This window comes from Gallinula chloropus (assembly GCF_964237585.1).
Source record: "Gallinula chloropus genome assembly, chromosome: 8".
Classification (NCBI taxonomy): domain Eukaryota; kingdom Metazoa; phylum Chordata; class Aves; order Gruiformes; family Rallidae; genus Gallinula; species Gallinula chloropus.
In genome coordinates, this window is record NC_140093.1 from 1,700,215 (window position 1) to 1,724,794 (window position 24,580).

General features: G+C 50.3%; 3 protein-coding genes across 3 annotated transcripts; 1 reads left to right on the top strand and 2 right to left on the bottom strand.

Annotated features, from left to right (window-relative positions):
* Positions 1-10,235: 10,235 nt before the first annotated feature.
* Positions 10,236-12,881, top strand: ADIPOQ (adiponectin, C1Q and collagen domain containing; the record flags this gene model as incomplete). The annotated part of the gene is made up of 2 exons (XM_084267367.1): positions 10,236-10,449; positions 10,873-12,881. The coding sequence occupies 2 exons, from the start codon at positions 10,236-10,238 to the stop codon at positions 11,397-11,399; spliced, it is 741 nt and encodes a 246-aa protein (XP_084123493.1). The 3' UTR covers positions 11,400-12,881.
* A 4,855-nt stretch (positions 12,882-17,736) lies between these two features.
* COPS9 (COP9 signalosome subunit 9) lies at positions 17,737-19,810 on the bottom strand. Its single transcript, XM_084267120.1, has 3 exons — positions 19,714-19,810; positions 19,493-19,565; positions 17,737-18,211 (listed from the first exon to the last, which is right to left on the bottom strand). The coding sequence occupies exons 1-3, from the start codon at positions 19,774-19,776 to the stop codon at positions 18,174-18,176; spliced, it is 174 nt and encodes a 57-aa protein (XP_084123246.1). The 5' UTR covers positions 19,777-19,810; the 3' UTR covers positions 17,737-18,173.
* A 524-nt stretch (positions 19,811-20,334) lies between these two features.
* On the bottom strand, positions 20,335-22,550 carry OTOS (otospiralin; the record flags this gene model as incomplete). The annotated part of the gene is made up of 3 exons (XM_084267167.1): positions 20,335-20,519; positions 22,144-22,170; positions 22,499-22,550. The coding sequence occupies 3 exons, from the start codon at positions 22,548-22,550 to the stop codon at positions 20,335-20,337; spliced, it is 264 nt and encodes an 87-aa protein (XP_084123293.1).
* Between the last annotated feature and the right edge of the window lie 2,030 nt (positions 22,551-24,580).

Consider the following 24,580-nt stretch of genomic DNA (forward strand, 5'->3'; position numbering starts at 1 on the left):
TGGCTTAGATCCTCTCTGCTTTCTCTCTTAGCTGTTCAGAGAACCTCTGTGTCATCTGGGAAGAGACACAGCGGGGAGCTGGTGCTTGCTTTCCCAAAGCAAGAAGGCAGCACAGTCTCTGTTAAAGACACCACCTTCACAGGGCCTATAAATGTAAAGGGAGAGGAACTTACCCAGTCAAACCTAACCCACGGAAAACAGCGCAGCGAGGAGCAGGAGGAAGGGGAGCGCCTGGCTGTGGGCGATGGGCCAGGCGGGGACATACGAATCGCATTAAAAACCTATAAAGGAGCACTAGAAAATGCAGTTTAATATAGAAGCACTTCCAGTCCCACCCGCCTGCCTGTCTAGCACCATGGTTTGTGCTGCAGAAGGCTGTCATGATGCCGAGGAGGCTGGATCTCAACCAGGCACACTGGGATGCTCCGAGGCTCACGGATGAGGCACCAGTCCTGCCTGCAGCAGCAGCCCTGGGGGCACAGCCAGAGGTTGTGTGCCATACCAGCGGGGTTCAGGACACCTGCTTTGGCTGTGAGTTTGGGGTCCAGGGCCCAGTCCTGCAGGATCTCTGTGTAAGGGTCTCTGTGCCCAGAGCAGAGGGTCCCTGGCATCCAGCCGCAACCCAGCGCCAGCTCAGCGGCACCGACACAGCCCGTGCCTGTTTGCATGTGCATTTGCCAAGGTTTTGTTTGGGTTTATTGTTTTGGGTTTGGGTTTTTTGTTTTCAGAAAACCAGGTCTGCAGCAGAAGGCAGCGTTGGCCTGTCAAGGGGGAGCTGAAAGCACGTGGGAGGAAGCTGGTGACCAAAACCCACCACAGCGAGTGTGGTGCTTTGAATACATAGCATCCCCTCCTCCAGAGCTCCCCAGCATGTCTGCAGCCAGGGTGCATTGAGACCTCACAGCCAGACCTGCTTCGCTGGCTCCTACCTTGAGACCTCACAGCCAGACCCGCTTCTCTGGCTCCTCCACCAGCCTCCTGGCAGACACAAGGTGAGGTGCTGCAGCCACGCACGGATGTCACCCGGCCCCACGGGCTGCCAGATGGGAAGGTGCTTTTTGCAGCAAGCATCACATAAAATGTTGTGACAGCTGAGCATTGTCTGGCATTGTTTTACAGACAGAGGAAAAAAACCCCCACAAACCACAATTTACTGCTAAAGCCAGTCACAGCGTGGTTTGGGCTGTCCAAGTCATGAGAACAGCACTTATAAAAATGAATAATTGAAGACACAGTAAGCCTTTTATTAGCCAGCCCTGCAGGAACCATAAATGCTTTCTGCTCAGCACAAAGAACTGCCCTGCTCAAGGTGTCATGGGTGTATCCTTCGCTGCAGCTTCCCAGAGATGATTTGTGCCGTGAAATACCCAAAGTAAAATCACACAGTAATTGTCTTTTTATCAGACTTGCAGTTTCTTGGTGAAATATGCATCCCTTAGATCCCAGCACAAGATTTCATTTTGTAAACATGAGAGTCAGTATCACTTCAATTAATCACGTCCTTCCTTCTAAGAGATTAGGTTTTGTAAACAAGGGCAGAAACAGGTACACTTATCCCTTAGTACCTCACTGGTGTTTTGACATGAAGATTCTTGACTCTGAGGTTGCATCAGCCCCCTGGCCCAAGAACACAGTGATTCAATTCAGTCTCCCAGACAGTTCAGTTGCAATACAGGAGGGTCCTGCACTGGGAAAAGGGCTCCAAAATCCATTGGGACAGTTTCCACCCCACCACCCACCATACCATCAGATCTGCCTTGCTGCAAAAGCAAGGGGTCAGAGGTTACCAGAGCCAGTGGCTCAGGATCAATACCCAGGGAATGGAAAATCCTTTGCGGCCAAAAATGATTCCTATGTGCTTACATCATCAGGTGTGATGGGAGAGAGCTTTCTCAGCCCCATCCTCCTCACTTTCGCCCCCGAGGTGGGGTGGAGCCTCACGTGGATGGTGCTGTGCTGTCACCAGGCAGGTGAGCGCTGGGGCTTGCGGGGCAGAGAGGAGCCCTGCCCGCACACGGCTGCCTCTGGAAGAGCCAGCTGGACCCACACACCTACCCACACAGAGAGCTCCTGTCCTCTTTCAACAGAGGGAATGGACAGAGAGAGAGAAGGCAAGGAGTCCTAAATCCCAACCAGCTGCTGTGGAGAGAGCTGGGGGTCACCCTGACCCCCCCAGCAGCATCCCATGGGCTCTCGCTACCTGTCCCATGTCCCAGCATCGAGCCCCTTGCCCCCACACAGCCCCGGGCTCTGCATGGCCCTGCCCTTTCCATCAGACCCAAAGTAGATGCCCTTCCAGCCTGTGCAGCTCCTCCAGGCACCCTAGCAACACTGTCACCCCAAACAGCAGTGAGTCCAGGGCCTGAAGGAAGAGACATTTCCAGTGATGGGGAGTGCTTCCCAGGGGATAGTAGGGGGGGTCCCTCAGCAATAAAAAGTGGTGAAAAATAAGGGACTGGGGGATAAGCACCCCTTGGAAAAGGCTGGGAGAATGATGTGGATGGGGTAGTTCAGGGATTACCTCCACCAAGTCATGCAAACACTGCCCAGCCCCAGCGTTTTTCTCTCCCGTTCTATTTCCAGCTGGCTGGGGCCACAGCTCCTTCCCACCCTCAGCCCCCATGCCGGCGGGGGAAAGGGCCTGGCCCGACCCAGCCTTCGGAAGCCACCCTGTTCGCCATGGCCCTGTGGGGCGCTGGCTGCTACCCAGCCCCCGGTGCCCCGCGCCCGGCGGCGCTCAGCCAGCCTTGCGGTGAGCACCATCTATTGTCCGAGCCGTGCAGCTGAGGGTGACACCGCAATCCCCGCGTGAGAGGGAAACGGCTCTTCTCCCCGGTCACAAACGCTCTCCTAATCAATAATTTACCTGCTGTGCAAAAAACGAGCCTTCCACCAATGCAGGCAGGCTTCGGGGGGCTGCCCGACTGCCGGCTGGGAGCTTCCCTGTGCCGGGGCGGTCACTTTAATGGGCAGGTAGGCAGCTCATTAAATACCTCATTGATGGCTCAGCCCGGGGAGCAAAGCTGGAAGGGAAGGCTGGGCAGAGGTGCGCTCCCGGGTGCCGGGTCTGGGAAAGATGCGATCACTGCTGGAAGTGAAATTTGGGGAGGGCTCCACATTCCAGATCACTGAGGTTGTTATTCTGTTCCTTGCCTGGCCTCTTCCAACCCAGAACAAGCCCCAAAACACAGCACCAGCCTGTGCTAAAAGAAGCCAGTACCTGGCTCGACTGCGAGTTGGCATGAGAGCGGAGGGGAGCTGGATGGAGCCGTGAACAGCCTCCTACACCGGCCCTTGGCACCGTTTCCCTGGCCCAGCGAGGCAAAAGCAGCACCCCGAATTTGCAGCACAGAAACAAGCGCCCTGGGAAGAGCTGTAACATACATAAAAGGAGCTTTCAGCAGTATTTACAGGGCCCTGTTTCCTGAACAAATGCATCTCAATGTCCCTTTCGGCATGGGAAACCCTGCTGCGCCAGGATCCCTCGCCGGGAGCCAAGCAGGGATCCCCCGAGGCTGGGAAGGTTATTTGCGAGCATGGAGCAGAGAATAACGCTGTTGCTCGAGCCTGGCAAGGAGCTGCTGTACCAGAGCTGCCCACTGCAGGGAAGAAAAGAGCCTGTTTGTCCATGTGAAACGGGCTGAGAAATCGGTAAGGCCACTGCCGAGGAGGGGACTGGATTCATCCAGCAAAGGCAAAGAGCATCAGGTGGGTCCGGCAGTCCTGCAAGCACAGCGGGCCAGCGCTCTCCCCATCCCACAGGGCAGGATGCACCCCCTCCTCACTGCTGGCTTCCACCAGCCCCCAAATGCTGACTCAGCACCCCCACTGTGGCATGTACCATGGGGCCCTGCCTCCCCCACTATCCCCCACACGGTACCATGGCCTTGGGGGGAGAACCGCACCGTGCCAGCCCAGCCAGGCATCCCCACAGCCCCATAGAGCCCTCGCACCCTCCTGCGGGCTGGGCTGGGCTGGGCTGGGCTGACCCACACTGCGCTGCGCAGCCTGCTGTGGCCACCACTGCCAGGTCTGCCAGTCCCTAGACCTGTGCTGTCCCCTTGCACTCACACAGGAGAGAGAATCCAGTGGGAATGTCCAGCTCCACAAGGCTTGTGACAAGCACAGCTGCACCACATGCCATGCTGGTGGCCCTGGGGACACCTTGGGGCATGGCAGGCCCCATGAGATACAGGTTGCCAGAGAAGGGGATGAGCAGCCCTGAAGGACCAGGCTGACACCCTCCAGCCTGCACTCAGGGAAAGAGCTTCTCTCCTCCATTATTAATTAGCCACTAGATGGAAGTACGATGCTGTATGGGGACGGGCTTGAGTGCACAACGATGCGTGGCATCACGGAGAACTCCTGTCTGTGGCCAGGGTCCTTGCTGATGGCAGCACTGGTGCTAAAAGCTGTTTTCCTGCTTTATGTTTGGAGTTGCATCCTCATCCCTCACCCCTGTCACACACCTGATACAGGTGCCCATAGGGCAATGGCAGGGATGGGTGAGGGGCCTGTCTGGACACACAAGTGGACTCAGCCAGACGGCAGTAGAGGGGTGATCAGGGCTGCCAGCAGCACCCAGGGACAGAGCCAGCAGTGTCCCTGGCACAGAGGCTGTGGTCCCTCCTCTGTGCACAGCCCTGGGCAGCACTGAAATAGCACGATACAGCCTGCCAGCCAGGCCATGAAATGGCACAAGCAGTTTTTGCCATTTTTAGCAAAGCAGGGAATGTGTGTTGTTTCTGGGACGTGCGGTATCCAGGGCCAGCGGAAAGACAAGGGAAGAGCCAGGCATCCCAGGGGGGACAGCGAGCTGGGACAGGGCAGGGGCCAGCTCCCAGCAGTGGGGCCACAGACCCAGGGTGGAGAGGGGCACGGCAGCTTCAGGAAGGGAAGACCGTGGGGACAACAGTTCCCATGGGCTGGGCTCCACGGTGGTGCTGGCTCGACCCTGCTGTGGGGGGAAAACGGTGGGCAGGCAAGGGAGGACTCTGCACCGCATGGATCCTGCCCACAGGGCCAGGCTGGGCTGGGCAGCCACCGACCTCCCTTCTCCTGAGGCAGTCATCCCAACATCCCCATGTCCAAAGCAGCTTCCCACCCCTGAGATCGTGCTAGCAGGCACCACGTCCCTGCTGACAGAGCACAGCCGTTAACGAGCCTCCTGCTCTGTTTTGTTTCTGTTTATAGCTGGCTAAATATAACTTCCTGCTCATTTTTAATTCTTACTGAAAACCGCAACCCACAGTCCCTCATGTCGGGTGCGTGTTTGATATTTGCAGGCTTGCATGAGGGAGAGAACAAGGTCAGGCTCACACAGAGTTTGTAGCTGAGTTAGGTAGAGGCACCACGTCCTGCCCAGAGGGCTGGTGACCGCAGTGCAAAGAGAAGGTATGGCAGGGCTTGAAGGTGGCAGCTTTCTCTCTGTGCCAGTAAGCAACAGCCAGGAGCAGCTCAGCAGATTGTACAGCTTCTCCTTCTGCAGCAGGAACAGGAACCAGCACCAACCTGCACACCGAGTGTGCAGGACAACACAGCCCCAAGCAAGTGCATCAGGGGTGGCTGCACCCCAGGGATAAATCCGGAGGCAGCACTGCCTTCCACCTGCCTCTGGGAGGTTTTTGGATGGACTACTGGAAGACTTGTCACTGGGGTATTTTTCGTAACAACCGAACTGAAAGGCCATGCAGTAACTGCAGCACAACCTACTAAACACATCAGGCCCAATTTTCAAGTATCAGCAGCCTAATAAATACCCCAGTCGTGCATTTTGGGGTTCAGACAGAGTTGGCAGGGAAGCCAGCCTTGTCTCGCTCACACCCTGGGGAGAGGCAGCCAAAATCCTCTCATCTCCACTGCAAAAAGAGTTCCTATTTCAGTTCCAGGATCCCACTCCTCCATTCAAGGCTCAGGAGATGAGTCTTCAACAGAAACACTGGCATCCCACGCGTTCAAACACACACACACACAGAGCTCTAGTAAATCTCAGTTATATGAAAGCAACAGATCCAAGTAGATCTCTGTCATATTTTACCAGGGTTGCACAAGGGATTGTATGGAAAAACAGCATCCAAAATAATAATAATAATAACAATAACAATAATAATAATAATAATAATAATAATAATAACAACAACAACAACAACAACAACAACAATAATAACAATAGTAATAATTTCTTCAAACACCAGACTAAGGATTTGGCCAAAACAAGGCAGGCAGCAAGCAGCCACCCTGCAGCAACTCCCTTCTTGCTGACTTCCAGATATATATATAAAAATATATGTGAGAAATTATTTATGGGTTCATTTAGTCCTTCCAGATAGCCAGGTCTTTATAGCAGCTCAGGATTTGGCATGCTGTCCTGCTGACACTCACTGGGATGGGTTTCCCCTCTCCCAAGGACACCCCACGCCGAGTTGCAACAGCACACACTGCACTATGTTTTCCTGGTCCAATAGCCCAGGTTTGCCAAGGTCCTGCCTAGCTAACCTTGATCTGCCCTGGGGCAGCTGGAGAGGGTATGATACGGAGGATATGATACCTCTGAGGTTCCAGTTTTGGAAGGAGACACGCATGCAGGGAGGGAGGAAAAAGACTTTGCTTTGACCGACAGCCAAACCGTGTGCTAGGTTGGCAGGCACGTGCAGGGCCCGGCTGACTGCTGTTTACAGTAGCGCTGGCATGTGCTTGGCTGGCCTGAGACAAACCTCTCCCCCCAGCACTGTCCTTCCCCGACAGCAGCTTTGTCCTTCTTTGGTGTGGCAGCAGCCTCCGTGCAGGAACGGCTCGTGCCATTCAAAGAAGCCCAAACTTCTCCTGCAATAACTCATTAACTAATGTGCTGAGTATCCCCCCCCAGCCCGCCCCCAGCATTTGAGGGTGTTAATGTGAGGCAGTGGAGACGCTTTCTCCACCAGAGCTGACAACATTTACACAGAGCAGCAGCCTGTGCCGTACAAGCCCTGGATGAGGAGGTTTCACACAGGCATCTCTGGCAAACCACCGGTCCTTCAGCCTCTATCAAACTCCCCAACCCATCTTTCCCCCACCGAGGATGCCTTCGCAAGCTCTCCCAGAGCGGCCGGATGATACAAGTGGTCCAAAAGCCCAGCGACAGCCAGGAAAAATTAATGGGAAAACCCAACTTTTAGGTCAGCATGCGCAATAGCAAATGGAAAATGCAGTGTCTGAGCTGACAGCTCCTCGTGCCCTTAGGGACGGCCATGTGGTAGCCGGACTTCATTTCTAGAGGGACTGCAGCAAGCCCAGCAGGACTCGAAGCAGCTGCTGGTAAGCACGATGATTTTTTGCTTCCTTTAACTGAGTTTGGAATTTTCTCTCCTTTCGGGCTGGATGGGACAGGCAGGCTTTTCTGTTCGCAAGAGGTTTCCTTTCTTAGAGGGTTTTCTCAGAATAGCCAGTGAGTCTTTTAAACCAAGAATAGCCAGTTTCCCTTGGATGCCTACCCCCATTTTTGGAAACTCTATTTAGAGATCAAAACCCCACAACAGGGGAAAACCACATGGCTGTAACAGCGAGCACTGCACTGACACCTTTCCATTCACCTCTTCCCTCGAAGGCTCCTGGGAAGATTGGGTTCGCCCAACATCTCCCTGAGCCGTATCAGCTCCTTGCCAGGAACCTGCACCACCCTGTGAGCCTCCTGGAACATCAGCAAAACCTGTGCCACAAATAATTACATAAAATCAACATAATCCAACCCTGTGATTAGTACTCTTTGGAGAAAATAATAGAGTTGGAAACAATGGATTTTTTTTTTTGTTCTGCTCTGCATTAAGTGCATTAAAACCCCCAAAATATCAAATGTATATATATTATGTATGTATATTATGTGAAATTTAAATTCTGAATCATGGTCTGAATCACCATATAGCATTTACAAATGGCACTGTTCTTTATGGAAGATGTGCACATTTCTGCTGATAAATTAATAAGCTCCATACGATCCACATGAGCTTCTAACGTAGTAGCTACTAAAGGAATAACTGAAAACCACCAAGAATATTTAGTTCATCTATTACACACCCACAAGGTACAACTGCCATTCGGATATAGCAGACTATTCCATGTTAAGCTGCTGAGTAACAGATGGAAAGGCAAAAAGGAATGGGAAAGATACAGCACAGGGGTGTTGTACCTAAACCAAAGTTACAACTCGGAGCTAGCAGAGAGCTTAGAAACTTTCCCCTTGTGAGACATGCCTGTGCCAGGGAAATGCTCCGATTCTCCAGTGAGCAAACTGCTCCTGGTTCAGTCAGCTGTAGCAGCAGAAGCCACTTCTGTTTGCATCTCACAACAGAGAGCACAAAACCAGAGCGTGTAAGGTAAGGGCTGTGAAGAGCCACCCTGGGACACTGTGGGATGGGCATCGCTCGGAGCCCCTTGGAGCGAGCTGGGGGAATCCTTCGGGGTGGGGTGGGGGGTGTCTCTGCAGCCCTGCGTGGGACTGCCTCGGGCTTGCACCGCTTCCACCACCACGGAGGGGTTATTCTGGGTGGCTGTGGGGCTGTCTGTGAGACACATCACTGACACCTTCCTGGCATTCTGGCTTCCAGCAGCCTATGAGAAAGCTCAAATAAAAACACAATTTTGAGGCAGATTTTTATGGAACACTAGTGTGTTCTCATGCAGTTGGATGCCCCCAGAAAGCCTGTGCTGATTTTGGAGGGGTGCCTGCATGGAGTGGAGCCCAAAGCGACCCAGGGTGTGGGACAGGCCACCCTGGCCCGGCAGGATGGCCACCTTTCAATGGGCCAAATAACGCACCCCCGCTTGCCAATCCAAGCCCCTTGTGGGATTTGCTTCCCAAGGTGCAGAGACACAGGAACACTGCCCATGGCTCAGGTTGGTCTCTGCCCCCCGTGGCACCCTCAGCCCCAAAACTGCCTCTGAGCCAGGACCACAGTCCCATCACAGGTTGCCTTGGAGCTGCTGGATTGCCAGAGCCCATCAGGGTGGGTAAGGCTTTAGAGTTCCCTGATTTTATACATTAGGCACAGCCCACCAAAGCCATAAGCAGAGCTTGGAAGTTTTGTTCAAAGCCCCCCCCCCCTCCCCAGCATCCCACAAAAGCTGAAATCATGTTAACCTCATTGTTACTTGGCTTCCTTTGAAGCAACTGCAGGAGAGCTAATAAGGCAGTATTTAAAACATGACATTTAAATATCTTGCCTAGAAAAATCGACCCTGCAAAGGAATTGCTCTGAAATATTGTTTTTCTTGGAACTTAGGGAGCTCCAGGAGCAGCCAGCCATGCTCTTACTCACTGTTCATTGCCTGTTGTGCCACTTGGAATCCTCACAACCAGATACCATTCTTGTCCCGGGGTGTAATTTCTGCCTGGGGAGCAGTGTCACACAACAACTGTACTTTTAAACTATCTGTTTCCTAAAAGCCTGACCCGACTCCCACCAAGGTCCCACTGACTCCTGGGAGCCCCAGAACAAAGCTCCAGGCTGGCCGTACGGTGTCACCACCCACCTGGGTCTGGGGAGCCACACTAATCGCTCTGACTACTGAAGCAACTGGATTAACCAAAACCATGACCCTAACCACTACACAGCATGGCTTTCTGTAATCCAGAAACATCATTTAGGGAATAAACCCAACAGTATCATCATTCCATGCAGTGGCTCAGAGGGGATGGAAAGCCTGGCCGTGGATTCTGCTCACCTTAGACAGACCCAGGTTGGGGGGCTGTGCACGCAGCAATAAACCACCTGCTTGGCTTAAAGGCTTTGAGGTTTTAGGACAGGCTCTGCCAGACTTGTGCTTTCAACCAGCTGCTCACCCAGCTGGGGCAGGACGTTGAACCATGTTGTGGCCAAGTGAGCAGAGCTTTGCAAAGAAATCAGGCAGGGGTACCCTGGCATCTGATGAGCTTGGTACTGAGCTGCATCTGTGCCTGTGCAGAGAGCCTGTGAGTACCAGGGGAGTGTTTGTGCTGCTCTGTGCTGGATGTGCTCCCAGGCTGAGGTCCCTGCTGCTCCCAGGAGCCCCATCCTGGCGTGGCTTGTGGAGCTCAGGCCAGCACTGTGCTGGATGCAGCAGGGCCCTTGGGATAAACAGAATTGCTTTCCTTTGGACATGCCAATCCAAACTTTAGTGTTCAGTGCCTCTCTGTTATTCGGGGGTGGGGTTTTCTTCACAGCTTTTTTCCCCCTGTTAACCTCTGAAGTTAACAAAGCCATTGTCCACCTCAGGAACCGATGATGGGGGCCCCGGCAGGCTTTCTCCTTTGCTCGCTGCTGCTGCTGGCCCCTCATTGTACAGAGATAACTGCTGAGGACAGCCAGCCTGACCCCAAAACACCATGTGCCAACTGGATGGGAGGAGCTCCCGGCTACCCTGGCCACAACGGGCTCCCTGGACGAGACGGGAAAGATGGAAAAGATGGACTAAAAGGAGAGAAAGGAGAGCAAGGTTGGTGGGGAGCAGGGTATACATTGGTGCTGGAACCTGTGGGCAGCCTCAAGTCCCAGTCCTGGCAGGTCTCACATCTGGTGGGTCCAGATGGCTTTTGAATATCTCCAGGGATGGAGAAACCACACCCCAAATCAGAGAGCTTGGTCTGGTGGTCACTTTTTCAATTAACAATGTTTTTATCAGGTATGCCCCTCTTGGCAGATCTGCACATAGCTGGGGAGGTGGGGTGGTGAGTGGGCTTCCCACCTGCTATCTCAGCTCGTGAGGGATGTTGGGGTTGCCCAGCCTTTCCTCAGGGATACCCCTCGCTCCATGCTGCCGAGCAGATCCTCACGCCACATCCCCCTCTGCATGCCAGGCCAGTGGGTATCAGCTGCCAGCGCACTGCAAACACCACCCTGTCCCCACTCATTCCCTCAGGTGCACAAGGACCCAAAGGTGACCAAGGCGAAGTCGGAATCCCAGGGCCGGAAGGGCCAAGAGGATTTCCTGGATACCCAGGGCAGAAGGGGGAGAAGGGCGAAGGGGCCTTCGTTCACCGCTCTGCCTTCAGCGTGGGGCTGACAGAGCGAGTCCCCCACCCCAACGTCCCCATCCGCTTCAACAAGGTCTTCTACAACGAGCAGAGCCACTACGACACCAGCACCGGCAAGTTCCTCTGCAGCATCCCCGGCACCTACTACTTCGCCTACCACCTGACGGTCTACCTGACGGACGTCAAGGTCAGCCTCTACAAGAAGGACAAGGCGGTGATCTTCACCTATGACCAGTTCCAGGAGAACAACGTGGACCAAGCCAGCGGCTCCGTCCTGCTGCACCTCAGCACTGGGGATGAGGTCTGGCTTCAGGTGTACGGGGAGGGGAACAACAACGGCGTCTACGCTGACAACATCAATGATTCCACTTTCATGGGCTTCCTCCTGTACCCAGACCCAGAAGTCCATTAAAACTGCTGCTTGGGGGGGTGCTGCATGGAAAGGGCCGGGGTGGCTTCACCCCAGGCAGCGCTCTGGGGCACTGGCACTATAGCTATACTGTATTTACCAGAAAATAGCCTTTTGCAGGGGCAACAATTGCCAAGGGTGGACCCCAACCTCCTGTGAAATCAGTGAGGTTATACAGGAATGACTTCCATGGGACCAAGAGCTCGCTTACAACCTCTGCTCTTGTGCTCCTTGTGGAAACCTGGGCCCAAAGTCAAACACCACTCCCACCAGAGGAAACCTGGTTACATTTAAGTATCACATTCTAAATTTCCCTTTTTTAACAATCTCAATTAGTGTAGCCCAATGGTACAGATTTTAGCCATTTCAAAATTTGAGCAAAAGAGGGAGAAGCCTATTCACAAAAGCCTTCTCTGCACTTGTTTCCAGACAAAACAGATGGCCCCAGTTTTTCCATCCTAACTCCCTGTCTTACTAGGGCCTTTGACTTCCACCCATGGTTTATTGTCTCTTTTCTTTAGCCCACATCTTTGAATATATTCAGATTATCAGCTTTCATTGATTTTAATCCTTTGATTTTCCTTTTATGTTTATCCCCTACCATGACCTCTCACATAGACAGCATGCTCAGCTACAGCAGGGATCTTCTCTTTTGATTTATCTGAAAAGCTTTATGACTGTTGGTGAGGCTACACAAAAAACACATCCCATCGACTGTGTGGCTTTGGGGGTCCTTAGGTCAGCACAGACATGTTGGCCCCACAGTTTTTATGCTCAGAGGTGGCAGTAGCTCCCCTGCAAGCACTGCACCTGACCAGGGAACAGAAGGTCCTTCGAGGGTCCTGGACAGAGGGGACCCAAGGGTGGAGGTGTCCCTGCCCAAATCACTCGCCTAGCGCTGGAAGCGATGGCTTGAGTAGTTGTTCAGCTAGAGGCCATCAGCATGGCACTAAGCACATGAGCAGCACCTTACAGACTCCACCTGCAAGCTGGCAGGGTCCTGCCCAACCATGAATGGCTCCCAAGCCCAGGCAGAAGTTGAGAGCTAGCAAGGGTGCCTCTTCTCTCCTGCACCTAAGCGTGCCATCAGCAATGGCAAGGCACCATCTGGTCAGAGCTTCAGGAGCTGAGAGGGCTCCTGGGATGAACACCCTCAGGACTGCCCCAGGCAGACAGGGCCTCTTGGTAAGATTCACCTCTGGGCAAGGTTAGCTCAGTGGGGACAGAGCACTAAGGCTGAGATTAGTAGCAATCCCACCAAACAGTTCTCCAAGGAGCTTGTCTGAATTTTAGCTAGAAGAGGACTCGATGGCTTCTCAGATACATTCAAAGATCTGTTAACTCCTGTTAAGCTTCAGAACAAGCTAACACAGATCAGAGCTAACATATTACTACAAGCCAAGAACAGCATTAAGAGCTTCAACTGCAACTACTCCCACCAGCAGCATTTCCTACGCTCCAGTGAGTTACCACGTTACAGATAATAGCAACAATAAAAACTCTTTCAATGAGAACACTCCTGCATTCCTGTCTGCCTTGGTGGGAAGGGTTTGAGGAGAGGGATGCTCTCATAGCTTCACCAGGCAGCCCAGGGAAAAATAAGTTGTATATATGTCAACATACTTCTCTGGCAAGGTGAGGCACTCTGGGCTGGCACACACAGGGACACCCCCCTTCTGCCTTCCTGAGAAGCTCCCAGCCCTTTAGCGTTCACCAAGGCTTCAGCATCTCTCCACCTCACACTGAATTGCCTCCTTTTTTGGATAAGATGAGCACCAGTTTCCAGCCTGTTTCCCCACAACCACTGTGCCCGAATCCACGCCAACCAGCCAGGCAGAGAGGGGCCTCTGCTGGCCCAGGAGGCTTCAAGCACACGAGATGCAACAAGGGCTAAACTGATGCTCAGTCTCGTCGGGCTGAATTCAGAGAGCCAGGGAAAAAACCTGCTCCTATTGAGTGAATTAATGGGAAGGGAACAAGGAAAAAGAGGGGAAGAAAATAAAAAAAGCCCATCAAACCACACAAACTCAAAAAAAAAAATCCATAAAGAAAAGGAGATTTAAAAATGCAGCAGCTGCTGGATCAAATGGCATAAGAGGCTTAAACTGAAAGGAGCAAGACAAGAGCTTTTGCAGTAGTTTTTTAAATGTTTTCAGATGGATTTTCTGAAGACAGGGAAAATTGAAACGACCAAAGTGCTAAGAGGCATTTGGGATAAACACTAGGAGGAAATACTAATTTAAAGACTAGTTCCCAAGAGGCAGCCAAACCAAATGATTCCTTTCCTTGCTGCCTCGCAGCAGGAGTAAATATGCTTACAGCTTTATCCCAAAGATTGGGACTCAGAGGCTTAGGCATGGATTTTCACACTGCCACACACATCAGATGCTGTGTGCTTCAGGCCAGGGCAGAGCCCAGGATGTCTTACCAGCCCTTGCAATGTCCTATCATTGATATGGCCCACAGTGGCACAGCCAGGCCAACAGCATCTCCCATCTCCCACCTCCCACCCCATGGCTGTAGCACAAAGAACACAGAAACCTGGGCCATGTGGGAAGGGCTCATTGAACCCCACACAGTGAGCAGCCCTCTGCATCGTCCCACAGCCCAGCCCACCCTACTTGGGATGCTTGCAGGTACCATCAGACCTTGTGGCAGGTGACCAGCACCCCAGGAGAGGCCCAGGGAACTCCTGGCCAGCCTCCTGGCAGTGGGATGACAGAGTGCTCCACAGAGGACCAAAGCATGTCTGCAGGAGAGACCAAGCCTGGCAGTTGTTGTCTCAAAGCCTGGCTCTGGCTTTGGTCCTTCCCTCATGGCAGCTTTTGGGGAGGTGGGGGGTGCTCAGACTGCATGTCCAGAAGGAGAAGCATCACCTAACATTGCAGTCATATTCATACAGGAGGATGCTATGGGGCTTGTACATGTGTCACAGCTGCAGAACTGATGTACTGAACATAGTTCTGTTCAGCTGACTGGGAGCTTCCTACACATTAGCTGAGTTCTGTAGATAAGAAAAGTATTCACCAAAACAGCCCTACTTGCCACTGTTAGAAGCTTTAGAAAGCTCTGCTCCTCCCCTTTGCTCTGAACCCCTTGGAGGAACTGGAGAACAAGGTCGCAGTTTGGATTAGCATCCTGACCCTGCTGCTGGGCAAGGACCAACTGGAGCAAGCAAAAAGCAAACTGAAAAAAATCATCTGCAAGTAAAATCATGGAAGCAAATCCTGGTCCTCAAAGCCACGTCTGCTGCCAAGGCCTGAGCTGCCCTTCACTGGTGCCTTTCCAAGAGCCCTGATGTGCTGCTGGCATTCCAGCCCCACCACTGACAGGGGGGCTGGCAGAGAACAGGGCTGCACTGTCATCTGCCCAGCATGGTCTCATGTGCTCAACAACTGCACATTGAGAGCAAGCAGATGCCTGCTAGCTTCCCAACACCCTGCAGAAGCAGGAACAACTCAATTTATTCATCTAAATCAATTACTACTTTATGGAGAAGAGTATTTTCTGTTTCAACTCCTTAAATCCAATACTGAAAGGAAAACATTTTCTTTAAATTCCCTGGAAGTTAAGAAACAATACAAGCCCCAAACAAGCCAGGGAACACCCACTACTATACCACCAGGTCTGAACTCCCCTGTTCCTGCCCACATGAAGAGCAGCAGAATGCTGGGTTCTCCCCTTAACCTGACAGCCAGGTCAGCAAAGGCACTGCAGAATGACCAGGTACAGATGACAGGCAGCTTCCTCTAGCATGGGAACTTCCCCTCCTTCACAATTACCTGGATTATTTTCAGCTCAAGAGATCACTTGCACTTCCTGCAAGCAGACAACAGCCCTTGTGAGACTACCAATGGGAGCAGGTGGACCTTTAAGGGTTTAAGCTATTCCTTTTCATCTGCACCCCTTACTAAAGCATCTCAGCTCCTGGGAGCTCATCCTGCCAGGACTCTGCTCTGCACATCACCAGCAGCCCCACTGAAGTCAGCAGGGCAGCTCACAGCACTGACCCCCACATCCCTGCATCTCTGCAGACTAGAGCCTTCCTTTGGCCATGGCAATACTGAGCAGCTTGTCCAGTTACAGACACCTGAAAGCACACAAAACAGTGCTAGAACAGGCTGTTGTGAGCAGTGTTGATCTCCACAGAGGTAGAAGAATCAAAGCTCAGTAAATGGAGTGGCTGAGGCAGGCTAATGCCCTTTAAATCAGTTTTTATTAGGCATTTTGACATCTCACGATTATTTCCTGACAACAGGCTGATTGCCTGCAGACTAATTAGACTGAAGGGCTTGACAAATGGTAACAGAGAGACAATCTGAAAGGCAGTTTGTTCTTCAGAGTACTTGTTCCATATTAATACCATCCCAAATGGGACCCAAGCAGATTACAGTTCGTGATTGAAGTTCTCACACATTAACAGCCCTCTTTAGAAAGGCAAAGCCATATACAAACTCCCCACCCAATCTCCTTGTAGCTGGAGAATGACATTCTTCACAACATATATAGCTTTGGTATCATCCCATTCCAACTCTGAAGAACTTGCACTGCACTTCATCCTGAGAACAAGCCCACAGCAGGGATCATTTACATGCAATTCAGCAGCCAGGAAGCTGTGCCAACCAACCAACCACCTACTTGCAGTAGCCATGGCAGCATCAGCTGCACACCAAGACCTTCATGAAATTCAGCACTTCTCTTCATACTGAATTTTACTACACCTTAGAGGGAGTTCCTTCCCTACAGACCAGCATACCACAGTTTCCAGGCACCAGCAGTACTATTTATGCTGCTTTTTAACATGAAACATTGAGATTCTGGAAAGCTACATAAATCTGATGGTTTTGAGCCTTCACTGGGTTGCTGCAGCCTGGCCAGGGTGAAAAGAACTTTGACTTGTAGGCTGTGAATGTTACTTGCCCTCTACCCAGCTTCATCAGGATAGGTTCCATGTTTTCATCAAGCACAATGACACTGCAAAACTAGAACCATTCACCATTAGCACCTACAAGCCATCACTACATTGTGGGTTTGAACATCTCTAAAGGAAGGTGGGACTGTAACACCACTCATACCACACAGCAATCATTCAAGATGGATTTGCATCACAGAATATTCTCCTGCTGCTGTGAGCAAACAGGGCTGGAGTTTCTTACAGCTTAAGCAAGACAAATGAAAAACAAGAGGAGAAATCCACACAAAACAGGGCTGAGAAAGTATTCTAAAACCAAGGTGACATCTTGAAGAGTCTGGGCATCAGTAAAATAAAAGTAGCTAAAAAAAAGAAGCAAGGGCTGCTTCTTAAAACTCATCTTTTGAGAGTGTTCAGAATGCAGCCTCCATTTACTGGCAGCAGCTCACTTCTCAAAATCAAGTGTGGGGAAAGCACAGCAGCAAAGCAAGAAACAGTCCAGACCCAGCTGCTCCCACTCAGAATGTTTACACTGATTGCAAGAATGAAAGCTTGAAACCCATCCCTCTAAGCAGGGCACTAAAAAGGAGCAGACTGCCTGCATGAAACCACTCCTTCAGGGACACGTTGGAAGGTCAGACACTAGGCAGAGCAAACATCAGAATGCTGACTTCAGGCACACTGCACAATGAAGCAGAGGATGCTGAGAAACCTCACAGGAACACCATAAAAATACACCTAGACCTGCAGTTTTAATTGTACTTAGATTAAGTTCATAATCTAATTTACCATTATGTTTAAGGTTTCTTTTTTTACAGAAAATCACGCAGAAATACCTGCAAGAAGGATGGGATAGACCAGTTTCACTCCAGGCAAAATTTAAGTAGCATGAAGTCTTAAAAATTCTGAAGATCCATCCCAGCATTCTTTTGTAATCAAGCTAGGAAATACAGACTGAGTTTAAGATTAGACAGGATTAAAATCTTGAATCTGAAGTGATATTCTAAAACCTCACCTGTTCCTCCCATTCAGAGGCTCACTTTGGGCACCAAAGGGTACAAAACCAAACATGCTTAGAAGTGTTCTGAAAGCTTGTGTCAAAACATGAATGCTTAACAGAGAGATTCATAAACACTGTACATACAAATATGAATAATGACATTACCTGCTGCAGGAGAGGAGAATCCTGAAGTTATTTTCTTTGCACACAGTACAATTTCACAGCCAACTTCTAAATTCAGTATTCCCATGACCCAGGAGCAGAACATTTTTCTGCTTAAATCAGTAGGGTGAGATCCCTATTTTGTATTACTGTGCTTCCCAGATTACAAGCCAAGTATTGATGGGAGCTGAACACCTCTCCTGAAGCAGGGGAAGACAGATGCTCCTCTTTGTGTGACTGGCAACTGACAGTCAGAGTATCCAGATCCTAGATAATCCTGTCTTGGGGATGAACAGCACTTGTCTGGGCAGCAACATGCCACACTGTACCTTTATATAATACCCAAAACTAAGCATGAATGATTTAGTAAATAAAAAAATGAAATAATCCTCTAAAAGAGCTCAGAACACAGCAATAGCTACTTTCAAAGAACACCCCAGAGAGTTTTTGTCTGTATTTTATTCAATGAGCACATCAGCAAGTAAAATTAGGAAACTCTATACACAGCTTCCTAGAAATAACAGTCCACAATGTCCTCCTTGGTTATCTTCAATAATCCAGCTTTCATCTTGCCCAAGCTGCTTACACAGGTTCCACCCCCCCCTGCAATTTCCCTGTTTTGTTATTTTAATAAATACTGGGCACCACAGGTGATCCTAGAGGAATATCCACATCTCAGCACTGCACAGCTGGACAACTAAGTTCACTGGATGTCATCATCATCAAAGAGGTCTTCAAAATCTAGTTGGAAAAAATAAGATAAGATTAACCTCAGAAGTCTCAGCTGTTATGTATGCACACACCACACTCAGCACAGATTTTAATGATTTAGATAACAAAGTTTAAGTGAATGAGAGTTACTGTACCATCTGCTATCAAAAGCACAATATCAGGGTGGGAAAACACATTTCACTGATTGACATCTGCATTTGTGATCTGCTGTTAAGAACAACCCTTCCTTAAAAATTGTTTAACTACTGTGAAAGTGCTAACAACCTTTCTCTCAGAACACACTCAGGCTACTGACACATGGCTGGCTAACCACAGCTGTTCTAGTCATCTTTGGGAAGTACTCGACCTGCTTGGCTTGGTACAGTGAGCACAAGCTAACAGTGGAACTGAAATCAAGTCTCTCTTCTTGCAGAAGGAACATTCGAGTGCCATATGTTACTCTGAGGTTTAACCCTTATTTAGAGGAGCCCTAAACTACCAATGCAACAATATAATACAGCCTGATGGTACAACTTCACAAAACACTCCCAAGTACCCTGGCTCCAACAGAGAGCTGGGTGCCTCACAGCTGTTCAGAGACTACCATAGCTGAGCTTCCTGTTTCTCTGTACATTAAGCCTTGAGCAACAGGAGAAACCGGTTTTACTGAAGTATATCAGCTTGTAACATGAACAGCACCACAGGAAGCAGATTTAACATATCTGTAGAAGCAGCATTAAAAAAACATATCTTAGTAAACATAGGTAAGGTGTTGTATGTTCTACCCCTAAGCTGCTCTGCTCTCTGAAAGCAGCTCTGTGTGCTCATAGGCATACAGTTCACTGTCAGATGCAGACAGAGCATTGGAAGAGCTTTAGTTTGCTTTGGATCCACACACATACCTTGCGAGATGAAATAATCACACGGCAGCAGCAGCCAGAGGCTGTTTGCACAGCCCCACCCCGCTGTCACACGTGTCTGTGCCGATTAACATCGTCCAGCAGCCGCGTAACGGGACCGAGACGCTGCCCCTCGGAGCGATGAGGATGCTACACCGCCCAAAGCCTCCGGGAGAGGGGAAACAGGGGCCCGGCGCCGCTCCCCATCCCCCCCCCACCCCCCCCGCTGCACACCGAGGCGCGGGCTGGGGCCGGGTGAGCGAGAACCGCGACCACCAGGCCCCGACCACGCCAGGCCGGGGAGAAACAGCGCCCGGCGGGGCCTGACAGCCGCCAGGCCCGAGGCCGTCACCCGGCGGCCCCGAAGGTCTGTTACCACCGCCCCCCCGCCCCGGGACGCGCCGGCTCTTACCGTTGAAGAAGTCGGCGTGCACCGCCTTCTCGTTGGCGGCCAGGTCCATGAGCAGCCCCGTGCTTCCCCCTGCCTGGGAAAGCCGGCGCTGAGCGGTTGTCTCCGGGCCGCCGCCGGCCGTCTCGGGCCCACCACCGGCCGCAGCCGCCAGGCCTCGGAGCGGCGGCCGCTACCCCGCGGAGCCCCATCGCCCCCCGGGGCCCCCCCTCCCCTCACCTCACCTCATCCAGGTCCACGTACGGACCGGCCCCCTCGGGAAACATCTCGTCCACCGCCGGCTTCATGGCAGCTCGCCTGCGCCGTCACTTCCGGCCCCACAGGCGCCTGCGCGGCGGGTGGTGCCGGCGCTTTTTAAAGGCGTTGGGGGCGGGGCCTCGCCGCTGCCATGGTGGAGGCGGGAAGGGCAAGATGGCGGCGTTGGGAGGGGCAAGATGGCGGCGTTGTGGTAGCGTACCGCCACTGAGCCAGTCAAGGGGCTGCCCTGAGAGGAGACCCTCACCCTGCCAAGGGCTGTGTTTGTGAATCGCGTCCGTTACCAAGCCGCTTGGAGTGGCATTTCACTGCCACCTGCACAGCCATCAGTTCCCATCAGTGCCCAGAGTCAAGCCGCTGTGCCAAAAGGCCTCCCAAACCCACTCAGCACAATCACGGAGTTTATTGATTTGGCAGAAAAAGCATCAATTGTGATGAAGAAGAGGCTAATTTAAAGCATGAAAGGCTGTGCAGTACTGCTAGAGGTGTTAGTAACCAGCTGAGTAGCAGCTGAGGTGTGTTCTCTGGCAGTGTGTATTGGCTTAAACACCTCTCAGCACTGGTATTAGCAAAATCAGCCACACAATTAATTAGCGGTCGTGGTTGGGGATGTGATAGCCAAGGTGGCTCCCAAAAGGGAATTGAGCAAAGAAGGCTCTGGCCATTTCTTCAATCCTGTTGTAGGCTCCAAGGGTCCGGAAATACTCCACGTAGGACCAGAAGTCGTTGGATGAGAAGGGCCAGTATGGCAAAGCAACAGATTCCTGGTAGAGATCTAAAAAACAATATATAAATGATTGCACATTACTACAATGCAAAGCATTTTAATCGAAAGCTTGGTCCAGGGACCCAACCTGGTTTGGGGTTGTTGGTTCTCTTGGGGGCCTGGGGGGCTTTTGCAGCAGGAGAGATGCAGGGAGAGCCATGGAGCATGAGGAATGACAGAGTGGGACAAGATGGAGAGCAGGAATGAAGGAACATCATCCGCATTTGGGGCAATTAAAGAATTCATTGGGCTGCTTTAATTTCTAGAAGGCTGCTGGTTATTTAAAAGCAAGGAGCAGCTGTAGCTGAAAGCCATTTTCCCCTATTCCCCACTATTTCCTTTGCCCAATATAAAAATGTAAGGAATAAGGTGCTGTCATCTCTGCTGTGCCCCTGCAGCTGCCTGCAAGCTCCTGGCCATGTGGGTATTCCCCACCATCCCAGCCAAGCTGCCCTTGCACTGAGTACAGCAGGATCTGCCCTGGCCTCCCAGGGAACAGATCTGTCCAGCCCTGACAATGTATGGAACTGCAGAGTCATGCCTCTCTTCACTCAGCAGGCTGAGGAGATGGAGAGTAAAGGCATCACCACTTGGAAGACAGCTGCCTGCTCTAGGATTATCTGAGAAAACACAAGATACTCACTGAAACAAGATTTCAAATTCAGAAGGAAAATGAAAACAACTGAAAAAACAGGAGCTGTCCACAAATACAGTCGTGCCCTTAAACCTGTGAAAACACAGGGGATGCATTCAAAGGATTTTTGAACCACAAGGAAATAGAGCACAGGGAAAACCGTTCTGAATTAAAAGTAAACACGTTATCCCTTGTGCCATCAATGTATTTCTGCTTTCTGTATCCGTTCTGATACTCTCCCTGCATGCTTCTGTCTGTGCACGGGGCATGCTGCTGGCTGTCCCGCTGGTTGTACTGAGATGAATGGCTGCAATAGCAGTACCTCGTTACTGCTGATACACTATGCAACTTAATTTTCAGGAAAAATTCTGTCTGAACATGCCAAAGAGAGGTTAGCTAATATAATCATCAGTGAGCCAGTGTAAACACCATTAGGATGTGGAAGGTTTTTTAAATCAAAGGCAAACACTAATCCAATGGGGTAATCGCACAAAGTGACATGAGCTGCAGGGTGGCTGTGCTGAAAGGGATTTATTCCAATGTTTCTTTAATTGGATTTGTGGAAATTTGTCAATTTTAAGCTTTCTGTCATGGAAGTCAGTATTTCTTGCCAACAACTAGACACACATAAATTATTACTGTTTAGGGCAGACAAAACTCTCGGATATCCAATGTTTGTAAGTCTGGTGCTTTCCAGTTAGGATTTCATACAACAGAACTAGTGGCTCAGCCGTAACCTGTTTTTGTTTTAAGACTGCATATATAATACCTTTATTATTGGACATTAGCATGCCAGCTTGTAATAAATTTTAAAGAAATTTCAAAAACAAAATCACTGTTCTTTCTCCACCAGAACTGGATGAAAGCACTTCCACAGCCCACCAAGGTTAGTAAGCGTTCCTGCCAACATCACTGCCAGTGATCAGGTCTGGGACTTACAAATGACTCTTCTAATTGTTAGCAATACAAAGGAGGGAAAAAAGAGACATTGAGAATTACCATCTCCATCCTGGATTGATCGGGCATCTGTAAAGAAAGAGGGAACTGATCAGCGCCAGGTCCTGCACACGAGCGCTTTCTGCTCGTGAAAGGAGCCAGAAGCTGGCAAGTTCTGTAATGCACGTGTAGGACCCTGTGTATAGCCAAAGGGGTTTGTTACTTGAACAGCCAAATGAGGAGTTCCCTGTTTGCTGTCACTCAGTGCTACAGCCCAAGTACTCTTGGCCAGCAGCCGGAGCGGTTGCGATTAATACACGAGTCTTATCTGATATTAGGTAGAAGGTACTGTATTAGTAACTAGATATTTCTGGCTGCATGAGAATACAAATGAGAATAAATTCGGCAGTATTCTTACCTGTGAGGATGTTCATCAGCATGCAGAAGAAAAGTAAACCAATACATGTCATCTTTTCTGCCAGATACTGCTTGTGTTTCTGAAAAATAATCTGTTTATGGTTACGAGATACAAGGGATTATTACAAGAGATTAATAATTATGCAAAGTCTATTATTTCTTCTTTTATTACACAACTGTGTTCCAAAACAGATTCTAATGGTTAATTTAAGGCATAACAAATCCAATTACATCTCTTAAGCTTCTGAACTCCATCGCAGAGTATTAGGAGAACTATAGCCCTGAAGTGTGTACTGATTTTTTATTTTTAGGTGGCACAAATCCAAAAGGCTCATCTGAACTGACATTAAATTGTCTTAGGAAATGTTTTATTTTGCCGTTAATTTCATTTCAGAAATTACCTCTCTCTCTCTCACTCTCTCCCCTTTTCTTCTTCTTGCAGCAGTGAAGTCTGTAGCTCCCGAGTCAGCTACAAAATTCCAAATGGGTTTCTATTCCCGTCCACCAGCAGTGCTGTTTAAGGAAGGGTGGGGTGAAAAGGAGAAACGTCACCAGCTGACTACACCAATCTGCTTTTGTTGCCTTCAGGTAGAGGTATTTCAGCTGCTTACATTTGCATTATATTTCAGCATCATCTGTGGAAGAGACAGTGGACAGTTTCTGAGAGGAAATCAGAATCAACTTTGGCAATAACACTATTGTATTTTGAAGACAGAGGGAGAAAATCCAGAAGCAGATTTGGTGATTGTTGCTTTTTCTGCCCTCCTCATTTTCTTTCTGTCTTCCCTGTCAGAAGACTAGTTTTTTAGAAATGTTATTTGAGCAAATTGCTAAGAGGATATTGAGTTCCCTCCCCAGCTGATACACAAACACCCTGGAGGTTTGACAATGATTTATATTCTTACTTGGGATCCTTGCAATCTACATCTTAACATGTACATGGGTGCCATGTGCCCACTGAAATCAACTGGCTTACATTATGCAAAGCAGTAGGTCTCCAGTGACCTCAGCCATGGTGATGGTGCAGGTCCTGCAGCCTTCAAAGAGGGTAGATAAGGTGCATTGAAAGGCATTTTCAGTTTTCATTGGTTTCCTGGAAAGATTCCTCTCCCAGTGCCAGAAGGGGGCTGTGCAGGGGGTCCTGACATTGGTGCCTTTGCTGTACCACATCCACCTGTCTGCCTCGGGAGTATCATGCAGGGAAAGACTGTGCACTCATGTGAAGTCCTGGAGCGGAGAGACCCAAGTGAGTGGCCTTGCAGGATGCCCCAGCTTTGCTGGAGTTTGTTCCTATCTACATGCAGAGTTAGATAGTCCTGCCAAGAATCAATTAAAGATCTTCTGAGCAAGGGAAAGAAAAGAGTGCTTTGTAGCACACCGAGTTTCGCCAACTCTTGGGGAGCCTGAAAAGAAAAATATTATGAAAGCAGAACCTTTCAAAGGCTTTAATCCTCCTGTTTAATATTCCCTAGGTCCACAGGAGGGGTTCTTCCATCAGACACATACTGCCAGCACTCCTGCCTGGGTTATAGAGCTGCAGACAGGAGAAGGCAGCTCCCATGCTCGGATCCTGCACCAGCACTGCCTGCAAAGCCAAGCAGCACTCTCCCTTTTGCTGCCTGATCTCAATATCCTATTCAAATAAACTATGAGAAGCACTGGCGTATGCTAATACATGCACAAACCAGTCATTAGCTGTAATTAAACAATTAGCATAAAGCTACTTCTGTGCACATCTGTCAGTACCTTTTTGTATAGTAGCGTAGGAGGTGCAGTTCCCCGTGGGAGGTGAGATAACGTGTTTTGAGTAACGACAAAGGAAAATAGCAGTGTTCCTGACACAGCCATGTCCAGCAGCTCTCCCCTCAAAGAATTAATGGGGCCATAGAAGGATGGCAGAGGTCAGGTTCAGGGCCACTCAGGACACAATGTGGTCTGCTGCAACGCTGGATGATCTTAGGGGGATTCCTGTAACAGTTGAGGCTCACTATGACATACACCTTCACACCTACCCACTTTACAGCTTCTTACTCTGCCTTTTGAAGCTTGGAGTTTCCCACTGCTAGAGCTAGGAGGATTGCAC

Bases quoted from the DNA above. Each gene is read 5' to 3' on its own strand.
- COPS9 (XM_084267120.1), bottom strand. From the start codon at position 19,776: ATGAAGCCGGCGGTGGACGAGATGTTTCCCGAGGGGGCCGGTCCGTAC. The intron at 19,566-19,713 runs GTGAGGTGAGGG...CGGCTTTCCCAG, and splicing joins CGTACGTGGACCTGGATGAG to GCAGGGGGAAGCACGGGGCT. The intron at 18,212-19,492 runs GTAAGAGCCGGC...TTTTCCAACTAG, and splicing joins GCACGCCGACTTCTTCAACG to ATTTTGAAGACCTCTTTGAT.